The sequence below is a fragment of the Miniopterus natalensis genome, chromosome X, assembly GCF_054644295.1.
Source record: "Miniopterus natalensis isolate mMinNat1 chromosome X, mMinNat1.hap1, whole genome shotgun sequence".
Taxonomy (NCBI): Eukaryota; Metazoa; Chordata; class Mammalia; order Chiroptera; family Miniopteridae; genus Miniopterus; species Miniopterus natalensis.
This window is the reverse complement of record NC_142103.1, coordinates 97,437,445-97,458,003: the sequence shown is the minus strand read 5'-3', so window position 1 is coordinate 97,458,003 and position 20,559 is coordinate 97,437,445. Positions and strand designations below refer to the sequence as shown.

Here is a 20,559-nt window from a genome sequence, read left to right as displayed (position 1 = left end):
AATTAGACCTGAGTTATTTAGCCTAGTAGTACTTAGTGCTTAGCATTTCCATTTCCTTTCCAGCCCTTAGATTCTTCTCTTCCAACTGAAAAAGGAAAAAGAAAAAAAGATTTGCAATGTTTCAGTTTAAAACACGGTTCTGCTTACAAATTACTGTTGGTTCAGGAGAGCTAAATAAAGGGGGGGGGGGCGTGATTGGTATTTGGTGACAAATGTTTGTCCCACTTTGGATTTGAAATTACCACCCATAGGGAAGAGCTGGTGAGCAACTAGATAGGTTCGTTAGGAAAAGGTAAGTGAAGGAGGAGATTCGGAGGAGGCATTCTGCTACCAGCAACTGCCAAGTATTGTCTCTGGTATTAGAAGCCCAATTAAAATGTGTCCCTGGGTTTCAGAGGGCAGTACAGTTGGTGGTCTAGTGTCAGTCATCTTGGCACTTTTGTTTAACCTCAACACATTGACATTTCTAGCTCATCCATGTTCTCTCACTGTCTCTGCTCTCTGCTCCCTCCCTAGCTTCCCCTTCTCCTTTCCTTTCCTGACAATGTCTGCAGGGTGGTAAGAAAGAAATTTGGAACCGAGAAGTGAGGGACTGGGAGGAGGAAGATCTATTTTTTACTCTCTGGGTTCTTGCTACTCTGTTCCAGAATATACCTCCCCCCAGGCAATTGGGATTCCCAGTTTGAAAAACATGGGAGAATGACTTTCTTTCTGCCTCTTTTCCTTTGCAGGAAACACATGAAATTGTGGCAATCAAGAAATTCAAGGATAGTGAAGGTATATATATTTTCCTATATATATATATATATATATATTTTAGTTTCTGTTAATAGAATGTGGAAGAGATGGGATTGAGCTGATTGGACTGTTTTCCTGAAATTATAAAGTTTCAGTCTTAGAGAGTAAATATAGCTTATTTATTATCATGCTTTGCTTTGAAAATTTTAGTTCCTTCTGTGCGAATCTTTTCAGATTTCATATTAGAAAACATTTGTATTTTAAGGTACAGTCAACATTGGAAAAGTTGTTTCATATGCTGGATAGAAGGAATGCTATTTACGTATTTTCCAAATATTAAAATGGAAAACTGATTTGAAGTAAATATTTCTGTGGGTTCACACAAGTAGCAAGTACTGTGATTTCTGGTTTCTAGTCAGTCAGAAATACAAAAATAAGTGGTATGTAGATGGTATCAAGGGAATGATTTTATAAAAGTTATTGGGTGAATAAAAGCTTTTCAAGGGGAAATACTGTACTTGGAGGGCTTGGTCACATGTCTAGACCATTTCAAATAGAGTACTATCCCATGCTGGGTGAGAAAGGTTACAATAAACCCTTTTTAAAAAAAGTACAAAAAATGGTAATGTGTCAAAAAATAAAGCATTTCCGTAGTTTATTGGGTTTTGAATGTAGACTTTTGGCCATTTAAAGATATCCTTAAGTAGAAAAACTGACCATAAAGGCACACATGGTGTTTGAGCAACTCTAGGCAGCATTTCTCTAATTTTTTTTTTTTTACAGAGACCCATAGTGGAGTATTTTTTACATTCTAACCCAGTATCAGCATACATAACATCCTATATATAACTGAAGCAAAAGTGTCACAAAACTGCTTTAGTTTACTAATGTGAGGTTCTCCATTTTCTGTTCTTTCCTGCTCATATAAATTCATGTAGATGCTTATTGTGGCATCACATACATTGATTTCACCACTAATGAGTCACAACTTGCCATTTGAAAAATTGTGCTCTAGGCGTGAGAGTCACCAGCATAGCATCAACCTTCATATCTAATTAGAAGTATGACAATAGCAGTCACAGCCTACCTTCATCAGCACACATTAACTGACTACTGTAGACAGCAGCCTCTATGTTTGTGAACAGTTTCATCACCCTTACCTTAGAGACTTAGCAAATGGTAAAGAACAAAAAGGGCTCAGTGACAGAGTCCTGCTGCATCTAGTCAGTGGGATGTGATGTAACCCGCCTCTGATGTGCTGGTTGTTGGAGCACATGTACACCAGCCAGGAACTTGAGCAGCCATTGTCCTGGCAGCCTTGAAGAGAAGCAATAAAAAAATGCTTTTAGCTTATTCTAAAAAAAAAAAAAAGAAAAAAGAAAAAGAAACTGCTTTAAATGATGTACCTGTGGTTGAACAGGAAATAATAGCCCAGGCCAACCCACTCTGAGACCATTGGAAATGAGCTCTTTGAGCTGTGGCTTTGGGCTAACCACAGGTGGCCAAGGGACAATGATGATCTACTAAAAAGAGTGGTTGCAACAGTAGATCAAGCATAACCTTCACATGAGAGTAAAGGCTTCTGGCTGCACATTCATCTTTTAAGGCACATCATCAAGCATCAGTTACCACCAAAAATAATATTTGTCATCAAATTTTTGAAAAGCAGTACAATCTAGGACATGTATGCTATTGCTTTTTAAAAAAACTAAGTACCATGTTTTTTATAACCTCTATCTTCTGCATACCAATTCTTAGCTTCAGTTAAATGATGTATTTGTACCTGTGTTATATCTTCAGAGTGGCAATCAGTGGTATATCTGTTGAAATTCATTGAGCATTGAACGAGGTGCTGTAAGAGCTATGAAGGTAAATCAGATGCAGATGCTGTCAAGAAGCTTATAACCTATTAGTAGAATTAAGACTTGTAACTAAATAGCAGTAAAATAGAGTAAAAAGCACCCTGGCCTGTGTGGTTCAGTGGTTAGAGCATCAGCACGAGCACTGAAGGGTCTCGGGTTCAATTCCCGGTCAAGAGCATGTACTTGGATTTCAGGTTTGATCTCTGGCCCGTTCAGGGCAAGTGCAGGAGGCAACCAATCGATGTGTCTCTCTTACATCGATGTCGCCCTCCCCCACAGTCTGTCTAAAAATCAATGGAAAAATATCCTCGGGTGAGAATTAACAAACAAACAATCAAAAAATAGAGTAAAAAGCAGTCAGTGTCTGAACGAATTTGTATAATTTTGAGGTGAGATTGTTTCTAGCTGTAGTGTCTTGGGAGTGCATGAATAGTGTAGACATTATAGGAAACATCTGATCAGCCCTTATTTCACTGAGCTGACAACACATGAATCCAACTCTGCCTTCATCACTGTGGAGCCATGATCAGGCGTGCAGCCTTATCACCCACTGTCATGAGCAAGGGAGCACCCTCGAAAGGAGTTACACGGCTGTGTCTTTCCACAATACCAGGTTTATTAGGGAGACCCCCCCCCCCAATAAGCCAGTAGAGTCTCACGCGGGTTGCACGCAGAGAGGGGAAGCGAGCCGAGCGAGTGCCCAGAGCGCAGTCCTGGTCGCTGGTGGCGCCTGCAGGTGGAGAGGCGGCGGCAGCCCCGAGCCGGGCCGTGGCGGTGGCAGCGGCAGCGTGCGCCCCGTGGAGCTGCAGTCCGGCGGGGCTCTGGGTGACCCGGGGTGCAGCCGGGCTCGAGCGTCGGGCGGCTGGAGCTCTGAGCTCCTGCAGCCCACCAGGGGCGGAGGAGCCATTCATATGGGTCCAGATGGAGTCCTTATCCAGGTGCCCAGACTTGGGATGTGGGGCATCCTGGGCCCTCCCAAAGGCATGCCCGTTACACCCCGTCACCTCAGCCTTGGCATGGCACTTGACTGTCAGGACTCACTGACTCCATGTTGGATTGTCCATGGTGTCCAGCGAGTCTGCTCTGCTCTTGCTCTGTATACCCACCCACTTTGCAGATGGACACCTTTGTAGGCACACCTATACATACTTCTAGAGGGATACTTCCTAAACATTTCTAGGGTAGAACCTGAAGACATCCAGTTATTCATAACTTTTTAGTTCAGTCGTATTTTAGGTACACTTTCCTACTGTTTCCAGCTCTCTGGGAGCTCTCATACTCTCTTCTGTCCTCACCCTTTTCCTCCTGCCAGAGTAGTATCTTGCTTGATGGAAAGTGGGGGAATGTGTGGTGAACATTTTTGGAGTATGAAGTGTACATAGATGAGGATGTCCGTTTAGCCCCTCTGTAAACCACTTTATTCTGAAACGGTTTGTCATAAATTTTAGTCAGATCAATTTTAATAAAAAGAGTTTCATAATATTGCCCTTATTGTCATATAGCTCTCATCAGTCTCTTTTATTATTACTCTGAGATATTCTCTTGATATTACGATAGTGACTTTTCTAAATCCAATATTTAAATCTTTGTGAACATAATGAAATAACCCTGTAAAAACATTGTTAAACCATAATAGGATCTGAACTGGATCTGACCCATGTTCAAGCTTATTAAGTATTCTCACGCTAATGACAATCAAGGGATATTATATGAGAGTATATATTATCTTCTGTTAGTTTTAAAAGTTTATGACTATGGCCCTGGTCCGGTGGCTCGGATGTTTGGAACGTCGTCTCATACACCAAAAGTTTGCAGGTCCAATCCCTGGTCAGGTTCCATCCTCAGTTGGGGCACATGTGGGAAGCAACTGACCAGTGTTTTCTCACATGTGTTTCTCTCTCCCTCCCTCCCTTCCTCTCTCTAAAATCAATAAAAACATATCCTCAGGTAAGGATTAAAAATAAAGGGATTATGACTATGTCCTGTTTTCTTGTTAAATATCTGTGTATCCATAAATTTGTATAAAATGTTTTGAAACTACATTTTAAGGTAGACCACTATTTAGTTCAAGAGGTCCTTATTATCCTGGGATAATAGATCATTATATTATTATTTTAAATATTTTAAATTTATGCATTACCTTTTTAAAAAAAAAATATCTTTATTAATTTCAGAGAGAGGAAAGGGGAGGGAGAGGGAGAGATTGAAACATCAGTGATGAGCAAGTCATTGGTCGGCTGCCTCCTGCACGCCCCTGACCGGGGATGGAGCCCACAACCCGGGCATGTGCCGTGACTGGGAATCGAACCCCGATCGCCTGGATCCTAGGTCAATGCTCAACCGTTGAGCCACGCCCAGCCGGGCAATAGATCATTATTTTAAATGGGAACCAAAATTTCATCATAAATAAAAGGTTAGATTGGGAAAAACACATTAAAATTACAAAAATAAGTTTACTTATAGTTAACACAATTTAAGTTATAATAGCAACTCTGTGCTGTTTCTTAGAAGAAAGAATCAAATGTTCTCTTTTTGGGGGGAGGGGCAATTTTTAAAGTAAAATTGTAGGCTAGGCCAATGAATGGCTTTCACAATGAAAAGAGAGTCATTAAAAATATACACAAAAGGCTTTCTCAGTTTTCTCTTCATTTTTGTATGTCCGGTTTTTTGTCTTCATCCTTGTCAGGTGTTTTTTTTCTGCTGTGACTCTGTCAGGTCATTTATCAGTTGCCTTTGCCTATGATTTTCCCTGAAAGACTTGGACACACGGGGGGCAGGGGGGACAATGACAAAAACTCCTGTTAAAAGGGACTAATGTTTGATTGATGGCATTTTTATCTGAGATCACTTCATTAGTTAATATTTTCTTGTTTTGATGATATTTGCTTCCTTATACATTATCATAAATGTGGAGTCTCAGATAATGAATTCTTAGTCATACCCTGAATGATGGTATTATAAATTTGTCAATTAATGTAAGTTTCCACGGAGAAGCATTAGGTAATAGACACCTAACCAATCAGAAGTCTCCATAGAATTTGTTCTGCTCAGTATTTGGATTTTCTTAGAGGAGAAAAATGACCACAAACCAAAAAGATACTAGAGATTATTTAGTTAAAAGATACTTTTAAGACTATGTATAAGGTTAAAATTAGCCTAATTCTCCTACCCTTCCTGTCAGCCCAGTCTTGTACAATGATATTTGATGTTCAGATGATAATCCTCTATCACTATTGGATTGTCATTCTCACGCACACACGTATATGTGTCTGCTGTCGTCGATTTATTAAATAATCCAAGAGCACTGATTTAGACTAGGTAGCTTTGGACCAACAAGAATTAAAAACATTGCCTGTTCAGCCTTTACTTGAGGACATCCTGTGGTCTAGAATTTATTTTCGAAATATACATTTGGATCTTCTGATGTGACAACACGTTTTGCTTTGGACTTTTCAGTCTTTCTCTGAATGTACAGGTAATGGAGTGATGGGGGATCCTCTCCACTTGTCACATAGCAAGGAGACTGACTCTCAGGGGGACGTGTTGCAGTCTTCAGTTAAGATGGAATTTAGGCTGTGTTTCTGCTTTGATATCAGACACAATTACTTGCATTCATATCCTGCTGTTGCTTTTGTTTCCTGTAGCCAAATATTTTTTCTCTTGGAATGGACATATTTATTCTTAATCATGAAAAAATGTTTAATTGATCATCCATTTTTTCCTTCCAATTTATTTTATTCTTATTTTTAGCCAGACACTAGAAAGCTCTATCCTGGCCTCTGGATGGAGGAACTCTGGAATCTTATTTTGTATAATGGCATAAACTAAGAGTTTATAATCTTTGGTCCTTAAATTCAAGAACTTGATTTCTAAGAGAGGCCTTGAAACTAACATTCCAAACTCTGGTTAAACAGAGAATTCAGTTAACTAAGCTTGAACATCCTGCTAGTCATGATTTCACCACACTTGCTTTTAATGTTCAAAATAGATCTCTTTCAAACTTAAGGGATTCTTCTAGGATTTGGTGAACATTTTGTACCTTTCCTGATTTAATAAACTTCTATTGTGCTTTACCATGCCTTCCTCTCTGAAGATTTAAAGGTTCTCATCTTTTTTGGTATTTATGACAGCGTCACTCTCCAACCGTCCTCGCCATGTTAATTGCCCTCCTATTGATGTTCCTTCTTCAGTCAGGGCAACTAGACTCAAACATGGTATCCTTTTGGTTTTATACAAGGATGAATTGACACCCCCCCCCCTCCAGTGTACCTGTTTAAAGTTCCATTTTGGGGGGCCTCTTTGGCTATACAAGAATGTCAGGGTTGAGATTTCAAAAAGTAGGTTACAGCTATTTCTGGATTTCTTTTCCAAGCCCACAGTTCTTTAAAAATAGAGTTACAATAGAGATTCAGCTCATCTTTAGATTTTTCTCTTTTCATCACTTACCTTTGCATTTCTTTTGCTCCTGTGATCTTCTTAAAAATTGTTTTCTTTTACTTTAGTGGATCTCTCGTCTTGATTTTTAGGGGTGTCAACTTTAACTCTCCTTCTTGCAAGCTTAGAAGTAGTTTTGGGTTTTGTTTGTTTGTTTTTTAAATTAATGTCCTTTTTCTACGCTGCCATTTAGTTACTACCCAGAATTTATACAACTTTGTCCAAGTTGCTGTCTGTACTAAGCTCAACCCCCTCAGTGATGACTGATGACCGAGTCCATCAGGATGCACAGCAGCAGGAATCGCAGGGAAGCACCAGCTCTGAGAGCTGGAAGGACCTTCTGAATCACCTAGTAGAACCCCAACCCCAATTGACATCTGAGGATCCAAAGGCCCAAAGCTACACAGCTAGTATGTGGTTAACTGAGACTAAGACGCAGACCACAGGGTCTTCATTTAGTGTTTCTTCCACCCATAGCATGCTGCTTTGCCACTCAGCTGAGCAGTAGCAGAGTCTAGACCTGAACCTGCCTGTTCAATTCACTCTCCATAGCTCGCTCCCTGCCTTCCCCCATGTTGCCTATGTCCCTGTGTTCCACTCAGTGTGACATTCTCTTCACTTGCCCTGAGAAAGTTCTTCTTTCTCAACTTGGTTTCTTCATTTGTAAGTTGGAGGAGCCTGGCCTAAGTAAAGAATCCATGGGGCTCTGTCAAGTAAGGTAGGGATTTTCGTGCTCACTTCAGTGGGCGCCGCTACCACCTTTAAAAAACGGTGTCACCGAAGAGCGCGGCTACTTCCTGCACCCCTGGGGAGAGAAGCACAGGTCAATGGAATGCGCTTTTCTTTTCCCCATCATCTGACTGTTTAGTGCCCCAATTTCCATCCTAAACTCCAGAGTAGGCCAGGAACCTTACAAATATTCCGAGAAACAAAAACGATAGGATGTACCCAGTAATGAAGAGTGTGCAATTTGCTTGCACTTAGGAAATTAATAATTCCACTCCTTGGCCATTCCTATTTATTACAATCTCAGTGCTGAAATGCTTGCTTCAACTTTTAATACCTCTGAGTGGCATAAATTAGAGAAGCCTTCATTTCCTGACACAGATAGGCTGCTCGATGACGTGGGTTGGGCACTACATATTAAGTGATTTTGTGAGCTGCTTTTTGCAGTTTCCTTTCTCCTTGCTCTACAACCATTCTTAAGTAGAGTTAGCATAGATTTGAATGGATGTATATATAACAACGAACCAACATTCAATGAACCTTATAGGCTCATAATCAATGAGATTTTAATAAAAAGAAATCATAGATTATTAGATTTAGAAAAGGCCACGGGGTTTTTTTAGGTTGTGTATGGGGGATGCCCATTTATTTATTTTATGAATGAGAAGTGAAGTGGCTTGCCCAAAGTCACATCTCACAGTGTTAGTTGGTTAAAAGCATAGGAAATCTAGCGCTCGCATTTCTGCTTCCTATGTCTTAAGGGAATAGGAGCAAGCCACATATGAGCAGATTTCCTCATGGCACCAGTGGAAGCATTCCTGTAGGAAGGACCTATTGTCCCCTCTTTGTGACAGGTACAGTCCTAGGTTGTTGGGTGCATATGGTTGAACAGAAGAACGAAGGCCTGTCGTAGAGCTCTCGGTTTGCAGGGTTGGCCACACAGATGGTAAACCAGTAAGCAAACAAATACTTGTACATAAGTAAAAAGATCCTGTGAAGGTCCCAAAGAAACTTTCAGCGTTCTGTGAAAAGGACTAATGGGGATGCAGGCCGGCTTTGGTTTAGTGCTCTGGGCAGGGCTCGTAAGGAGTGACATTTAAGCTAAAACGCAGGAGCCATTGCTGGAGTAGAAGGAGAATTCTAGGCAGAGGGAACAAGTTCAAAGGCCCGAAGGTAGAAAAATAAAGTTTGAGGCTGTTTGGGGAACTGAAAGACTAATGGGAGAGGGACAGGGGAAGGGGGGCATGAGGTGAGGATAGAAAAGTAGGCAGGGACCAGGTCATGAGTCATCAATATATTTACTAGTTGCTAAATCAAGACCAGTTGCTTCTTACTGAGATCTGTGCGGCTTTCTATGTCTTAAAGGTAGGTGAATTTTAGTTTGATTACCCCAACCTGGAGAGTAACTCAGATGGGATAGCAGAGAAGCAGATTAACCTTCTTCATAAGACTGAAGGCTTTTAAGGTTCCCTAGGCTTTAGCAGTTCTAACAGTCACAAGACACCACTTCTCTGGCTCAGCCCCAACTAGCAGAACACCTGGACCTTTGTGCCCTATCCCCCACCCCCTGCCCCACCCTCTAAGCTGCTTTGGGAAGTCCTCGGATCACATCACACACGGTTCCTCCCTACTGCCAGGTGGTGGCCCCACTGTGTCATGCTCTTTTCCACTGATGTGGGCTCTGTGAGCACCCCTGACGTGAACTGGGCTGCTTCGATGCCTAAGCCCACTCTTGGCCTTAACTACTGCTAGTTCTTGCCTTCTTTCTGATAGGCAGTGTCTCTCTCTGCCCTCTCCTAATCTGAGTTCCAGCCTTCTCCACCAGTTTTCTTGCTGAAGTGGGAGAATCTTTTCATTTGTGTAACCATTCTCCTTTCTTTAAACTCAGTTTGACCAGGAGTTGGGATAGAAAATAATCTGAAAAGTACTCCTGGTACTGCATTTGGATCTCCCCTCCCCCTTTGGCCCCTTCAGGCTTTTTCCTCCTGTGTATCTTGCTTAGGAAGTATTTCTTCCTAGTAGGCATCTTAATCTTTGTCACTTCTAGCCCCAAACTCCATTTTCTCTCCCCCCTCCCAGGCATGCCTGAACCTGAGAGTTGCACAACTTAGACTCCCAAGCTAGGATTCTGACCCTTACCCAAAACTGTGGGGGCCAGATGTGTTTCAGAATTTATAAGTCTGGGATTTTAGAATGAAAACGTGGCATGTTACTTTGGCACGCTGTAATCAGGTACTGCTTCTAAAGCACAGCATAAGAATATTCACACTAAGTGGGATGCATACACAAAGACTACAAGTGGTCTCATGTCAGTTAAGTTTTGCCTTTAAAGAGATTTGCCATAAACTTAGAAAAAGTGTTCAGTTTTTAGACTGATAAGGGATTATGAAACTGTATCTTTGTGTATATGTACGTAAGTATGGTCGTTAGAATTTCCCTGGCTTAATCATGAAAACTCATTTAAAACGAAATATTACCTTCCCCTCTCTGGAGCCCTGTTCATGAATCCATTCAGGTTAATGTGACTTCCGTCCTTCCTCCATGTCTGTGGGGGTTATCATGAGTGACGTTGATGACATGGAAGGGATGTTGGTTCAGCATAAGTTCTCCACCCCAGTACAGCTACACCATCTGGGATGGACAGATGGACCTGCCACAGGAGGATGGCAGGAACCTCCAGTAGCTGCTGTTCTGAGAGAAGATCAGACACGCTTAGAATTCCCTGCAACTTGACTGTGCACTGCATTGTGGATGCCTGGCACTGGGCCTCTGCTCACCGAGGTGACTCACATGCAGCCTGAGAAATGAAATGCTCTTTTAAGCCAAAGTTTCAGGCCAAACTCAATAACATCAACCGCTACAGGTGCTGCATAAAGGCACCTCTGTACACTGATATGGTTGATTCCTTTTTACCCTTTTAAACTCCTTCCTCAGAGTGTACTAGTACAGTTAAACTGACAACGTGTTCATCTGTGATACCTGGAAGTCTCTGTTTTACACATGCACTTCACAATAAGGAGGTTAAGCACATTCAAGCAGGAAATTAAGTTCATGCTGGTCAAGTAAGCCTTTTCTTGACGCTTCTTACTCTTGATCCTTTGAAGAAGAAAAGGTGACATTTAAAATGTCATCCTTAGACTTCTTATGCAGAAGTGCTCAAATTGGAAAGGGAAATTAGTATGTTTTCAGAGTTCTTAGAATTCTTTTGAACAGTAGTTTGAAAGGTTTAATTTACTCTATTCACCGTTGTTTACATTCTAGAAAATGAAGAGGTCAAGGAAACGACTTTACGAGAGCTTAAAATGCTTCGCACTCTCAAACAGGAAAACATCGTGGAGCTGAAAGAAGCTTTTCGTCGGAGGGGGAAATTATACTTGGTGTTCGAGTATGTTGAAAAAGTAAGTCACTCATTGATGCTGTGGAGATTTGCCTGGGTCTTCTATTTAGGGCTGTTTCTGACCCAGGCAAGGAAGTATTATCTAGTATGATTTGTCAATGTTCTCACAATCTGAGGACTTTCAAAATAGAAAGCATTACCCATAATCATTAGAGGAGTCCTGAAATATACTGACGGGTTTTATGCAATTTAACTGTATAGATCTAATGTTAAGTTTAAACAGTGTATTGACTTGGCTCCTGAAGCCTGAGAATCCGTGTTCAGCAAATAATTTTTAGACTTGGTTTATTTTAATTAAGCCTAAGCAAGGCCACTGAGGGAGAGACAAATAAATGGGCAGTGATGGTACAGGATGGTAGAGGTACTCGTGAGACACCTCACAAGCATAGGATGAGTGGCTGAATCAGACTGATGGCGGTGAATGGGTGGGCTCATGAGCAGCCTTTGTGAGTTGCCAGTGCTTTGGCTGTATTTGAGGGAAGGTGTGCCAGGAGGCATAAGGAGAGGCTTGAGGAGGTAGGCAGGTGAGACCACAGGTAACGGAATGGGAAGCATGAGAGAAAAGAAGAAAATCACACATTAGGGTTGTCTGTGTACTTGGCTTTAGTATACTTTTTAAAAATTGTTAACTGTTAGTGACAGCTTTAATGATGGGACCTAAGGGCAAACGTACACTGCAGGAGTCCTTTTTATGTGCCTATGATTTTCTTGGACAGCAGCTGACCTACAATAGTTGGTTATTGTCAAGGACTTAAATCTGTGCCTTAACAAGAGGAAAATAAACTGGAGCCAGATGGGCCTTTAAAGGTTACCTTGATCATTAAATGGGTTGCTCTGCTGATTTCCTGCTATTACCTAAAGAAGATTGAGACTGGAGAAGTTTATGCTTGCTCCAGGTCAGTCCCAGGTGCTTTCTGTGGCATAAATGACAGCATCACCACCACTGTCATCGTCCTGAAATGGGAAGCAGTGCTGCTAGGATGGCTGACCAGTAATGTGGCTTCCAAATTAATTCAGCCTTTACACACTCTTTTTCTAATGAAAAAAATATACAGTAGCTTCATTACAAGCAAAAGTTGAAAACTTACAAGGCTCTTTGTTGTTGTAAACACTGTTCTATGAGGATTTTCCCCCTAAAATTTATTTTAAGGTCTCTTTTTCTGTGTCAATTTAGGTATTTTCCTAAGGGACCTTCCCAAAATAAAACTGAAATTTTATATTTTTTTAAAGTTATAAAAAAAGGACTGCTGTAAACTCAGATGCTGTTTAAATTATTTTTCAGTTGTCAAAAATAATCATGCCCTTTGCAGTGTTCACTGCCAAATAATAAAATTCTGACAGCTATTTCAGTTTATCCTTTTTATTTCTCTTCTACTCATGATTGTTCATGATTGATAACATTTAGTAAGAACAAATGCAGAAATCATCTCTTTGTTTCAGACAGTCTGTTATATCTAAGACTTGTCTGCTGGTACGAGGCAGAGCTGCTACCAGAACTCCAGTCCTCTGACCCCCAGGTCTGGGATTCTTGCCCTGGCCCTGTGTTTTTTCAGTGGAAGGTGACCATCACTCAGTCCCGTCAGTGGCAGTGCCTAAGGATTGATGACTCTCAAAAGGGCAAGGAGCAAGATGCTCTAAGGGTAGGGGGTTGTAACAGATGCAGGATCACAGGCGCTGAAACGAAACAAATTTTTTTCTCACATACAAGTGCAAAGGTGGGCAGTACAGGGCTGGTATGGTAACTCGGCAGCCGCAGGAGTCCCCGGTTGCTTCTGCCTCCTGCTCACCACCCCTGAGATGGACCCTTGTCCTCACAGTCATGATAGAGCTCCAGCTATCACATCCCACTGGCTAGGACTTAGTTGCATGGCCACATTAGCTGCAAGGCAGAGGGGCAATGTACTTACTCTTCATTCTGGCCACCTATACATCTGCTTACAAATTGTATTACTGTGGAGTGAGAGAAGAGTGAATTCCTCTCTGCCACGGAGGGATTTAGTGTTGACTCTGAAATGAGACAATTTATTTTCTCTATTACAAAGCCCTTCTAGTCCTCCTGTGCCTTTGGGACCTCCTATGCATTTGTTAATTGAAAAAGGCAATTCAAGTGGAGAGTCATTTAAAAAATGGTGTATATGTACTTTAAACATTTTCCTTGAACTTAAAATAAATAAATATAGATTTCCCACCTTCAGAGGTAGGGTCAAGGCCTTTTGAGTACTAATCTTCTGATTGGTGTTCTGATGGGTCTTTCTTGCATACATCATACCCATGATGCATCTACTACGATATCCTGTGCCAGCTTCTTTAAAGTGAAGCAAAAGCTTCAAAACATCACCAAGCAAGATCAGTGCAGACTCCTGAGCGCCACCTCACCCCATCCTTGCCAGTGTTTCATGATTGTTGCATTCATATTTGATTAGAGGCTAGTATGTTTGGTGGCTTTCCTTTACTAAGTCTTTCCAAAGTATGAAACTTAATTTTCTTATAAATAGCAACTCTCTTTTCTTAAAACATTATTTCATTGGTTTATATGATATTTAGTTATATTAAAATAACAAATGCATCTGTTATAAATAGGTATGGCTGTGTTGTAAACAAAAGCTGACTGTTTATATGTACACGACTTGACTGGTGAGAACAAAATTGTATGTTGTATGGGAAGAGCGGTTTTCTAACTTTTTGGTCTTTGGACTCCTTTACACTTCTAAACATTCTTGGGAACCCTAAGAGCATTTTATTTATGTGAGTTTTATATATTAATATTTCTCATATTAGAAGTCAGACTGAACAATAGAAAACGATTTATGAACTCATTTAAATAACATAGATACGTTTGAGTGTCAGTCATTTCAAGTAAAAAATGGTGTTCCACAAGAAAAGTGGCTTGTTCAGTTTGCAGCTCAATTGCCCAAGTGCTTTTCCTCAAGACGACCATCACACTTTGATGTGCTTTATGTGTATTCCTCACTTTATCATGTAGATCCCTAAAAAGACATGTACTGGAGAATTGAAATATAATAAAAGTGGTAATTTTTACTGTTTCATCACCGACATCCTTAATGAAAACTGGCTTGTTTTTATTTTAACTGCATGGGTATGGCATTGAAGAATCCAAAGCCTTCATTCATGCTACCCACCAACTTACGCATCGTTGCTTTGTGCCATAAGTGTAAATGCCAGCATAGTGGAAAAGGCTGAGTGTTATTATGACTATAGTTTTGACTTCATGAGCCCTCTGCAATGTCTGAGACCACCGCCAGAGAACCACAGGTCACACTTTGAGAACTATTGTCCTAGATGGTCATCTACAAACAGTAAACTTGAACGGTGCTGTGAGCCTTAGTCTTGTGCTTTACAGAGGGAATGGAGAATGTTTGGTTAATCTGGGAATTTAGTGAGGCTGGTTAACTGGAGTTTGTACTTAATAAAAAATTTCCATAAATTTTCGAATGGTCACTCCAGACTGAGATTTTTCAAGACTGATTTTTTGGAGTCTGTGAATTTTTATTTCAGCAGTATTTTCTAGCCTGTTTTAATTTTTATACTGATTGTATTGATCACTGCTAATCTTAGGGATTATTTCTTTTAAGACTGTTCTCAAGGTCTCCCAGGAATATTTTCAAGGCTTGATTTTATTGCAAAGTTATATTAAAGATGCACAATGCACTATTAAAATGACCTCCCCCCCCCCCCCCCCCGCTTTATACATTAGATTGTCTTATCTCTACTTTGTATTGTTTCCTTTGAAAACTGGTAAAATGATGCCCGAAAGGTTTTAGGGAGAGTGAAAAGTGCACAGGGTTATTATTTGGGACAATACTGGGGAGTAGGAAATTCTCTTTAAAAAGAACCTTGATTTAATATAATATCCTGCTTCATGAAAAAGGTTATAGATGAAAAGCAGAAAAATTTTTAAATGCAAGCTGTGTATTGGATGAGTTATCATCCAAGGTGCTTTTTAAAACTGTTAATATATGATTTATGGGCCTACCTAATTTTGGAGATTAATGGCTCCCTATTTGATTTTTAGAATATGCTTGAATTGCTGGAAGAAATGCCAAATGGAGTTCCACCCGAAAAAGTAAAAAGTTATATCTATCAGCTAATCAAAGCTATTCACTGGTGCCATAAGAATGATATTGTTCATAGGGGTAAGTATGGAATTTTTGAAATAGAACATATTAAAGAAAACATCAAATAAAGTTAACAATAAAATATTTCACATATTACTATCATAATAATATTTCCATAGACACTGACATTGCATTTAAATTGAATACATTTTGAAAGTATTTTGTTTGCCTTCCAAGTCTCCTTTTGTATCACAAAAAGGATGCACAGCAAATTTGCTTGGATAGTATGGTGAGATGTTTGTGTTTGTATAACTATTAACTCTCAACTGTAGAAACACGCAGTGTTATAAAAAACTCAACAGAAGTGAACTTCGGAGCTTACTGGGAGGGGGGCTCTCCATTGCCTTTGGTCCTTCAGGTAGACCAGGTAATGTTAAACCCCAATCAGGCTTTAGAGATAATCCCTAAGTCACTGACCCCCCCACCCCCCTAGTCGTTGCTCACTCCCCTGGAGACCAAGATCTCCAGTCTGTACCTTCACCTCCTAATTTCCTCTACCTGTTACTGAAAAGTGCCCATTGTTGCAAGTTGCACGCATGATTAACCTCACATAAAGGCCATGATTATACTTCCATAACCTGTTTTGTCCTTTATTGCCATGAAAAGGGAAATTACTTTCTCAGCACCGTCTTTAACTCCACACCATTCATCTTCTGATAATTTCACTTGCATTCCAGAGTTTTATAATAATGGGACACAAGTTGATATAACAGTGAAGCTAAAAGATGTGTGCTATATCCACTTCTTGTCTTTGAATTATCAAATAAGTGAATGCTAAGTTTTAATTGACTTATATAGACACACAAGGATATCACTTTAAAGATTGTCTCACTTTAAGAATACCTTATGAAGAATGCCAACGCCTATTATTTTTAGAGACAGTTGATAATTCTCTTGCATTTGACTTTCATAGCAGTTACTTGTCAAGGGTGGCATGGATAGATTTCCAAGTCAGCTGGAAATCTAGTGTCTAGGGTAAAATAACAGTCTATACTATATAGTTTGAGGGTATTAATAAGGAACTGATTTAGCTTCATTTCCATAGTGATACAGTGATTTGGTTAAATGTATAGTGAATCAATGGTTGGGAATTAGCAATAGAAACCATGATTCTGAAATCTACAGATTTCATTTCTACCCCTTCCCTTTCTCCATTTTCATCTCTACCATGTGATATAGATGATGTGTACTCTAAAAATGCAATTGTGAGATGCCTCCCAAGGGAGGAATTAAACTGCATTTTCTATGTTACTTATTTCTACTCCTCAACTCCCACCACATTTTCAAAAGATCCATGGAAAAAATGAGAAATCTTAACTTGACTCATTCAATATAGCCTCAGCACTAGAGATTTATAACTGTGAACCACATAGAAAAGCTAAAGAGATATGTAAATATAGAAATTACATAGAAAATCATAACAGAAAATGTATCTTATATGTATTTTTCCTCTAGTAAATATAATACTAGGTACTTGCTCTCATGTGGGTTTTTCAGGTATCTTGTGGGTGTAAGCATTTTATATTCTGTCTCTGAAAATTTGTATTATTAGTATTTTATAAAGCAAAAATAGTTCCTTAAAATGTGGTGGCCTAGATTCAATCATTCTTAAATTCCTTTCAGAAATGCAATTTAATGCCTTTAAGATTTGAGGGGGGAAATATTTTTGAAATTGTGGTCTGCATGCTCCTCAAGAAGAGAAGTTAATGAAAACTTTTATGTACCAACATAAAATGTGTTACTCTGTTTTCACTGCCGTAGGTTTCTATTCAAATCACTGGATATTTCTAGTTAGCTGCTGTTATAGTGATCTAATGGTGTCAATCAGCAGTACATGGGACATTTTTAAATAATTGTTTTTTAATCTTAATACTCCAGATATAAAGCCAGAAAATCTCTTAATCAGCCACAATGATGTTTTGAAGCTGTGTGACTTCGGTAAGTTGAAAAGAAATTGAGTCCTTGAAGTATAGTAGTTCTCCCTTATCTGCATTTTCACTTCCTGTGGTTTCAGTTACCCAGGGTCAGCTGAGGCCTGAAAATATTAAATGGAAAATTCCAGAAATAACGAATGCATAAGTTTTAAATTGTGTGTCGTTCTTAGTAGTGTGATGAAATCTCACGCTTTCCTGCTCTATCTCTCCTGGGATGTGAATCACAGTGTCTGTCTCAGTTATCAGATCGACTATCTCAGTACACCTGTGCTTGTGTTCAAGTAACCCTTATTTTACTTAATAATGGCCCCAATGCACAAGAGAAGCTGTAAAAAGCTTTTAAGTGAAAAGTATGTATGTCGAGGAAGAAACAGCACATATAGGGTTTGGAATTATCTGTGGTTTCAGGCATCCCCTGGGGGTGTGTGTCTTGGAATGTGGGCGTTCTACTGTACAGAATTAAGTTAATATAACACCTAGGTAGTTATTACAGGCATATTAAAAGTATTTTTTATGTTTTGACTTAAAGTAGCAAAGGAACATTCCATTGGGTCATATGTTGAAAATTTTATTTCAGGAAGAGTACTGTACTCTCTTTGCTCTACATAGTATTGTCTACTCTTTTTAAAAATTAATCATGCGGTATTTATTTAATGAAAATTCAAAACAAATACATGCATGTGCATATATTCATAAGTCCAACACTTAGTGACCCCAGAAGGAGTTTTCTAGGAAATACCACTGTAGCCTTCTGGTTTGAGTAGGATAAAAAAATTTTTAAAAGTCTTTTCAGTGCTGATAGAAATTGTTTTAGGCATACTCATAAACACTGAAAATATGCCTATGTAAATATACACTTGTGTATGGTGTAAATATGAAAGTTTTATATCTGTAAGTTCAAAAGACAGTTAAGAACAATTCTATTCTCTTTAAATGTTCAGTGAATGAGATTAGTAATTGATTTGTAATACTCCAGCTCCTGGTTGAGTGTATAAGGAAGTTTTCAAGTTTTCTAGCAAAAAATTCTGTATTGTTTCCCATGTATAAAACTCTGTATTAAATACTATTAAAGATTTAAATTAAAATAACTCAGAAAAGTTTTAAAAATATAGGTTAAGTCATGAGTCACTTTTGTAAATTGTGCTTTTGTCTAATCCATATGTTGAAAAATAACTTGACTTTTTTTAAATGTTATTTTTTCAGATATTCAAATATAATCACATACAATGTAAACCTCCATATAAATGAGAAGACACTTCTTTTTGTAAACAAAGTTAGATCAGTACTTAGGAGATGGAGCACTCAAGCGAGACATGGAAACATTCCAAGAATTCACTTCAGAATGACCGATTTTGTCCAGTGTAGCAATGGGAGCATGTGTAGCTGTTTTTACCCCATGTTTTCAAATAATTTGAATATTTTGAACCTGCTTGCTTGAAGAACTTAATTTTCTTCATGCTTTATGATAAGGAATATTGGAGAAAAGAGCCCTGCTGTATCCTAAACATTTTAAGAAGTGCTTAGCAGAATAGAAAGAAAATACTGAACACTATGTTGAAAAGATTTTGATCATGGCATTTTTAGCATTTCCTTAGCATTATGATTTTCAGAAATAATATCTCTTTTTGACTTCCTATCCATAATTGTGGTAACCACCGAGTACTGAGACTTTGTGCACCTCATAGACCCTTTACTGTGCGTCCACGAACTATGGAGTTGGTGACCTGCTTAAACTCCAGAGTTACTGAAATTTGTTAAGCAAGTTATAAAAGATGCCTGTAGAATGGTTAGTAATAGGAAAAGAGTATCCCTGGTCTAGCATCATTTAAAAAAAAGACCATTTGAAATGGTCCAGAAGTTCTGCACGGCAGCACCACTGTGCTCTGGGCATCCCCTGTGAGGACTTCCTAATTGCCTTCCCTCCCAGAGCATGTAGCTCCTTTGTTTAGCTGGAACAACCCCATTCAAAAATGCGAATATTTCTTCAAACTGTATCTTACAAAGAAGTATTGATTAACTGAAGTTAGGGGTATTTTTGTTTTGGTGGTGGTGGTGGTTTTTATTTTTTACTGTTGCATTTTAAGAAATACTATTTTGCAAAACTGATATACACCTTAATTTTTACCCCTAATTTTAATGTTCTGGTTCTCTATAGCTAGTCACAATGAATCCATATTGCTTTTGGTGAGTTAGATGTATAATTAACTTACCTGCTGGTTTATTTTGTGACCCTAAAACCTCTTGAAAGGGTTTTGGGGGGAAATAGTAATAGAGTCTACAAGGTAATTAAGATACCTCTAATATGCTTCTCAGTCACATTTGGAGATGAAAATAATTTTGGCCTGCTTTGTTTCCATCGCCAACCATTACTTGTTTATATGATGGCTGGAACTGATCAGCAACAGTAGTTATACAAATACCACGAATGTTCCACATTGCAAAATATAATGACTATCTGTGATATGCTAGTTTAGCTTTGACTTCTGGCTTTTGTGAGACTTAATTTTGTTCTTAAGTTTTGTATTTATTGGGAGAACTATTTTAAAAATATACTGTGAATGCTTATTAAAACATGGGATGATTTTGAAAATTTGGATTTTTTTATCAGAGGGAGAGACTAGTTTTTTTAGTGAATATATATTTTTAATTGACATATGAACAGTGGACTAACCTTTTAAAGTAACAAGGACGCTTTTAATAAACAGCCCATTAATACCAGTCATTATGTTCTTTTGATGTTCCTATAAAATATTGCTAGCACTGACATATTTTGCCAACATGAAATTATTATTTATTTTTCAGTTACACCTTTGGGCTTTGCTATCTTTCAGGTTTTGCTCGGAATCTATCAGAAGGCAATAATGCTAATTATACAGAGTATGTGGCCACCAGGTGGTATCGGTCCCCAGAACTCTTACTTGGGTGAGTTACCTTCCCAAATTGAATGACATCTGCATATCTTCTGATCCTATATCATTAGCTCTGGGATCATCTATGGAAAATAACGTCAGTTAATTAAATACCAGTTGCCTATTCCAGTGTAACAAACCACCCCAAAACTTAATGGCATAAAACACAACACCATTTTATTTGTTCACCATTCTGAGTGGCACTGATTTGGGGGATTCAGCAATTTGAGTTCAGCTGGATGGTTCTTCTGCTGATCTCAGTGGGGAGTTCCTGATATAGCTACAGACAGTCTGTGGGTGATCTGGAGGCTGGTTGGTTTATGGGGCCTCAGCTGAGACAGACCATCTCTGTCCCATGGGGACTCATCCTCCATTAGTGTAGTTCAAGTTTCTTTGTGTGATAACAGAACTTCCTGCAGCATT

The 20,559-nt window shown here is 39.1% G+C and overlaps 1 protein-coding gene across 1 annotated transcript in view; it reads left to right on the top strand.

The window, feature by feature from the left end:
* The window catches only part of CDKL5 (cyclin dependent kinase like 5), a 149,198-nt gene that overhangs the window by 88,367 nt on the left and 40,272 nt on the right, over positions 1-20,559 (top strand). The window contains exons 4-8 of the mRNA XM_087813498.1: positions 732-777; positions 11,022-11,158; positions 15,191-15,311; positions 17,172-17,231; positions 20,059-20,149. Of these exons, the coding sequence (XP_087669624.1) occupies positions 732-777; positions 11,022-11,158; positions 15,191-15,311; positions 17,172-17,231; positions 20,059-20,149 (455 nt within the window). The remainder of the gene's footprint in view (positions 1-731; positions 778-11,021; positions 11,159-15,190; positions 15,312-17,171; positions 17,232-20,058; positions 20,150-20,559) is intronic.